This window comes from Cinclus cinclus, chromosome 16 (assembly GCF_963662255.1).
Source record: "Cinclus cinclus chromosome 16, bCinCin1.1, whole genome shotgun sequence".
Lineage (NCBI taxonomy): Eukaryota > Metazoa > Chordata > Aves > Passeriformes > Cinclidae > Cinclus > Cinclus cinclus.
The window spans coordinates 10,065,112-10,071,293 of NC_085061.1; the positions used below are offsets into that span (position 1 = coordinate 10,065,112).

A 6,182-nucleotide genomic window follows, 5' to 3' on the forward strand; every position below is an offset into this window, starting at 1 on the left:
CTTCCCGTCCCTTCCCGTCCCTTCCCTTCCCGTCCCTTCCCTTCCCGTCCCTTCCCGTCCCTTCCCGTCCCGTGGTCCAGGGGAGCGGCCGAGGCGGCTCCCGGGCAGGGCCCGGCTGGGGCCAGCGCAGCGCTCTCCCGAGCAACCCCCGCGGCGCCTGCTCGCGGCTTTAGGGGAAAGGGGAGGAGGAAACGCGGGTGGGGACGGGACAAGCACTGCTGACGGTGCCTGCACCCGGGCGAGCGGAGAGGAGAGGAGAGGCGAGGCGAGGCGAGGCGGGCTGGCGGGCACGGCACGGCTCGGCACGGTAAGGGCTGTGCCCGGAGCCTGGCGGTGCCGCGGGCAGGGCAGAGCGGGGCGGCGGGGGGGCTGATTTTGCTCCCGGGCCCGAGCGCTGCCCTCCCCAGGCCGCTCCCAGTGCTCCCGCTCCGCAGGAGCCCCCGGGGCACCGGGGGCAGGATGGGGCTTCACGGGCCAGCGGTGTCCCGAGCAGCGCAGCCCCGGGCCCTGTCCCGGGACGGTCCGGGAGATGCCGTGGGTGACGGCTCCTGCCCTCGGCGCTGCGGGTAGGGGCCGAGCGAGGCCGGAGTTTCGCTTTCCCGAGCGTGGCAGGCGGAAGGTGTCCCTCTCCTTAGGGAATGCTCTCGGGATCCGCGCGGCAGCAGCTCCTGTCGGACTGGCCCTGCCCTGCCTCGAGGAGGGGGTCACTCACAGGAAGCCACTCGCAGGATTATTCCGAAACTACTGATTACTTGGTAAAAGTAACATACTAACCTCTGAAATCTCTCCTGCCGGCAGAGCACACCGTGCGGTACTGTATCTACTTTGCCAGTATAGAATTTAGTGTGACCTCAATGCCATTGGTTCTTCCTGAAATAATATGTCAGAGTCTTTCTTGTTGCGATTACTGGATTTTATTCTCTCACAAATGCCCTAGAAATCTGAACAACTTTGAGATCATACTTCTCAGCAGATTAGTAACCTAGGAAGTTGTTGTCCAGAGTTCGGGCAAAGCTGGTGGTCCAAGAAGGTGCTGTTTTAGGGCTTTGTGCTGAAAAAAATACGATTGTTTTGATAAGCCTGTATATCCTGCTGGGTTGTTAAAAAAACAAAAAAACAAACCTTCAACATGTATTTCCGTCTCCAGACTGGTAGCTGTCTTAGACTGTGATCTGCAGGGAGCCCTCTAAACCACCCATTGGTGTTGGAAAGCAATTTAGGATTTCTAGTGAAGAGGACTGTGTAGCAATTGTTTAATTTAAGGATTAAGTTGTGTCAAATTTAAGCAAGAGATTAAGGGAAGAGCAACAAGATTTCTTTGGCCAGATAAGGTTAGGATAGCTGTAGTTGTAAGCAGTTCTTTACTGGATGGGGTTTTGATTGACTGTTTTTTTTACATACCAAGCAGAGGTGGGCTATTACTTTCTTTTTCCCTTGTCCCCAGCCTAATTTTCAAGACTTGGAGTGTGAAACACACTTGCACATTTGCACTGGCTGTATGAAGTGATGGTTCAAATATCTCTTCAAAGTTGACATTTAGAGCAGAAGGGACATTAGAAAATGGAACTTGAAAAGCTGAAGTTGTGGTTACATCTGCAACTCAGTATTTTGTATGTCTGATGTCATCTTGATGTTTATTAGGAATTTTTTTTTTGATAGAGAACTTGAAGGAATTCATGCATGGTTTTAGTTTTTTACTGTTCACTGTAGTACTTTGTACATGTTATTTATGCAACAGTTTTGAGACTTTAAAAAAAGAAAAGGGATGCCACAAAGTGCTTTGAGGACCTGAGACCTGTTCACTTTTGTCTACAGGAAAAGAAACAAAAAGCGAATGTGCAGAAAAAGCACAGTGATCACGTTTAAATTGAAATGGTTGTTCAAAACCAGTTGGTGGTTAGAAATGAACATGCAATATAATTTAAAAATAAGTAAATATTAAGACTAGAAGTGCTCATGCTGGAAGTTATGATCATTTTGAATACTGTGAAAGGGTGTTATTCAATTTCTTAGAGCTTGCTTGACAGTGAAGCAGAGCTGAGCAGTGCAGAAGTAGCTGTGTGTTTAACCCCATCTGGCAACTGAGCAGCACACAGCTGCTCACTCATTGCACCCCTGAAGAAACTGGAGGGGTTTGAGAGACCTCATGGGTTGAGATAAGAACTGTTTCATAACTGAAATAAAATAGTAATTAAAATAATAATTTAATAGTTATAATGAAAAGGAAAGTAACAGAGGGAAATACAATCCAGCAAGTGAAGCAAATGAGAACAGTTGCTCACCACCAACTAACCGATGCCCAGCCAGTCCCTGAGCAGTATTTCCCTCTCAACAGCCTTCTTCCTGATTTTATTGCTGAGCGTGATACTTTATGGTCTGGAATATCCCTTTGGTCAGCTGGGGTCAGCTGTTCCTGGCCTCTTGTGCACCTTCAGCCAAAACCAGCACAGTGAGTGGGGCCAGTAGGTCGTGATTCAGCTCTGTAGTTTTAGTCACAAGGAGAAAACTTCTCTTTTCTAAAGAAAACAGATCAGTGTTTTTTAAAAGTATAGCTATGAAATACTTGTTATGACAAAAACTTACTGAGTTTCAACATCTTTGAGTGCTGTCTTGTTCCCTCTTCATTCTGCCAAAGCTGCACTGTGAGTATGAGAAAGGTGGGAAGGAGCAATGTTTGTCCCCAGCTTACCACAGTTACTGCTTCAGCCCCTGTAGCCACATCTGTTCTTCTGTACTAGTTCCTGTGTTTGTCCTGGCCGTGGGGCTGCTATAAAACCCACACTTGATTAAGTACACAATTACCTTTGTAATACATCTTTGCACATTTCTTCTAATTCTGCTGAGAAGCATGTGGGACTCCTGAAATTTATAAACATTGCTGTTTTTACTGGTGTATCTGTCCCCATCCCACCAGGGCAGCTGATTAGTCCTGTGTAACCTGGAAGAGTGAATAAGCTTGTGACAATTTCTTTATGGAAGTGTTTATGGACTTCACTGAAATCCTGATGGAAGCTGTATTGTGTGAGGAAGATAATCAGCAGTATTCCATGATTTCGGGTGAATGGAAAGGCTTGTGTCACTGTTGGAAACTTGTGTGCTGGGTCTCACCTGAGCTTAGTGTGGGTGGAGTGACACCCTAAACAGATACTTTCACCTGAAATTCCTTCTCTTTGCATGTTGACTTTTGTACTGGAAAATTGCATCAGTGCAATTTCCTTTCTTTTATTCATGGTAGTGCTATGGGTAATTTGAGCTCCTATATAATTTTCATAGCACCATAGAATTAATATTCCAAATACAGGTTGCCTTTCCCAGACAGTACTGAGGGCAGACTCGCATGTGTAGAGAGGGGTCGTATGTGCAACAACAGAATGGAGTGTGGCTCTTAGAGAGCTGTCTGATCCTTAGGAGGCAGGGGAAAAGGGGGATGCTTGGTCAGCATTGATGCCATAAGACTTTGTTCCACGAAGAAAATGGTGGGCAGAATGTAGGAAGTGGGTATCTGGGGAGGAGGAGAGGAAGTCTGAGTAGAAGCAGCGGTCCTTTCTTGGCAGTGGTCAGCATTCCTATCCTCTGCAACAAAATAACAATTGGTAGAGGAAGAGTTACACTGCAAACTCATTAAAACATTGCCAAGAAGCAAAAATGGCAAGCTTAGACACATTTGATAGTTGCAAGAGCTTTGAGTTCAGTTGGACATGCTTAATTATTTGGGTTTCTATTTTCCTTCAATATAAATACTTCTTATTTCAAATTACAGCAGAGGTAAATAGTATTTTTTAATTGCTTAAGCTTCACCACAAACCAGGCTCATGTTGATTAGCAGCTGCCATGTGACCTATCATACTGTTCAGTTTTTCAGGTGAACAAGAGGGATTAGAAATGGTGTTCTTGAAGAATTAGGAGACTGCCAGATAGTTCAGTGTACTTATAAAGATGCCCCACCTCCTTGCTTTAGTATGAGGAAGAATTGGTGTTGGGACAAAGTGCAAAAAATTCGTAGTGAAAAGGAAATGGGAAGTAGGCAAGAACAACAGTGAAATCAAGATTAACATTTAATACTATCAGAAACAAATACCAGCCAATTAATTTAATGCTGTTTAAAGTCCCTTTTAATTTAGTAATCTTCTTGCTGTTCAGTTGAGCCTAATTATTTGTTAATTTCCCTTAATAAATAATACCTTCTGTTATGATTTTCTCTCTTTTATATTTCAGATATAATGTCTGCTCCAGGCGGCAACCCTGTCCCGTCTGCACCACCTTCTTATGATGAAGCCATCGGCATCAATATGAACTATCCTCACCCTTATCCCATCCCTGGACAGAAGCCAGATGGGAAGGGAATGAACCCTCCCCCACACATGGGACAGCCTCCACCAGCAAATAACCCTGGTAAGGCTCCAAAACTCTTCTGTACCTCATGTTAAGGTGGTGTCAAGTGGCTCTGTAATAGGTGCTGTCAGAAGATGAAAAATCGTGGTTCACAGGTGTTCACCACTTGCTAAAAAATACTTTTGAAGAGAATAAGGTGAATCAATTCTTGTGAATCCCTCAGTGTGCCCTGATATCAATAACATAATTTGGCTTTCTGCAGTTTTTAGTGCAGCTTTATTTTTAAGCCAGTGTATTTCTTTATTAGGAAATGCCATGGTGATTTCTCTCTGTCTCTGTGTATTGTATTCATTGCTCTGAGCCCTGAATATTTCAGTTATGCCTGGTTTAGAGAAAGTTGACTGCTACTCTTTTCTCCTGTTCCTCATGGAGTAAACAGCCATTTCTCTGCTCAGTTACTGTTCAGACGGTGTATGTGCAGCAGCCAGTACTCTTTTATGACCGCCCAGTCCAGATGTGCTGCCCGTCCTGTAACCAGGTGATAGTGACACGTCTCTCATATGACTCAGGAGCTTTGACCTGGCTGTCATGTGGTGGCCTCTGCCTGCTGGGGTAGGTCAACTCCAACTTGTACTTTCACCTCGACTTTTTTTCGCTTTAATGTGTAAGGGAGCTGTCAGCTTTGCTTGCTCTATGTGGGACCTGTGCCTTGGTGGTTCAATTAGCTTACATCTGCATCTGTGTCCTACAGGACCTTAAAGCACTTCTGGAACATTATGATATTGGACTCCATAGCCATGTGTGTTCTTCCTAAAGCTTATGGCACCAGTTTTACTGATGGCTTTTGGACAAAATACATTTTACCTTCTTGTGTGTATACAAAGTGGTAAAGCATTGTTTTTCTCTTTTTTTTTTTTTTTGCCTTTGCAGGTGCATAGCAGGCTGCTGCTTAATTCCCTTCTGCATTGATGCCCTGAAGGATGTGGATCACACCTGTCCAAAATGCAGTGCTCTTGTTGGTTCTTACAAACGTTTATAGGCAGTGTTTAAACATTGATTGATGACGTTGTTTAGCACCTCTACAAGCCCTCTCTAAAGCTTCATGGAGACATGTTTTTTCTGTGCATCCTTTCACTGGAAACCAATAAAAAGTAATGTTTATTGCTAGATGGTTTGAATATGCATTTGCTTGAGAGGAGTCTCAGTTAGGTCTGTAAAAAGCATACCTAATCTGTATGGACCACTCAGTCCAGCACCAGTGGAGAGCAATAGAGTGTTTCCCTTTTTGCTTTACACCTAACAGGTTGGTGATGTTCTTCAGTTAATCTTGTCTTGGGCATTGTGCTTGTATTGAGACTGTAAAGTCACAGCACAGAACAAGAGGAGGATGTGTGTGGAGAACTATTTCGGATCATGCTTTGGCAGCATCACTGTTTATGAACTTGCAGGGAACTGCCTCAGAGACAGGTTCTCCTCTTTGAAAAAATAAATCATTTGTTGTCTTCTTTTCATGAGCACTAGAATGAATTTTAAAATTTCTGTAGGTGGAAGATAACCAAACCTAAAGGCTTCATCGTTCTTGGAGGTAGATTTTACAAATTGACAACTCAGGTTTTTGTGCAAAAATAGTGATTGAATCTAGTATCTGAATTTTCTTGCCAGTTTCAGTTGTAGTCATGTCTCTAATCTGAAGTAAAGATGTTCATATAGAAGATATATGTTCAGTGGGTTTTGTTAGGCTGGAGGCTTTCTTACCGTTGATTCAAAGTCTGTGAAGTGTTTTCTTCACCCCAGTGGAAATGCCCAGAGAGCCTTGATCAGAACATTGGAAAACTTGTGCGTTTATATAA

At 44.3% G+C, this 6,182-nt stretch overlaps 1 protein-coding gene across 1 annotated transcript; it reads left to right on the forward strand.

The window, feature by feature from the left end:
- Positions 1-237: 237 nt before the first annotated feature.
- On the forward strand, positions 238-5,905 carry LOC134050544 (lipopolysaccharide-induced tumor necrosis factor-alpha factor homolog). Its single transcript, XM_062503683.1, has 4 exons — positions 238-307; positions 4,216-4,392; positions 4,788-4,944; positions 5,263-5,905. Exons 2-4 carry the CDS (start codon positions 4,221-4,223, stop codon positions 5,369-5,371), a joined length of 438 nt encoding a protein of 145 aa, XP_062359667.1. The 5' UTR covers positions 238-307; positions 4,216-4,220; the 3' UTR covers positions 5,372-5,905.
- Positions 5,906-6,182: the final 277 nt, after the last annotated feature.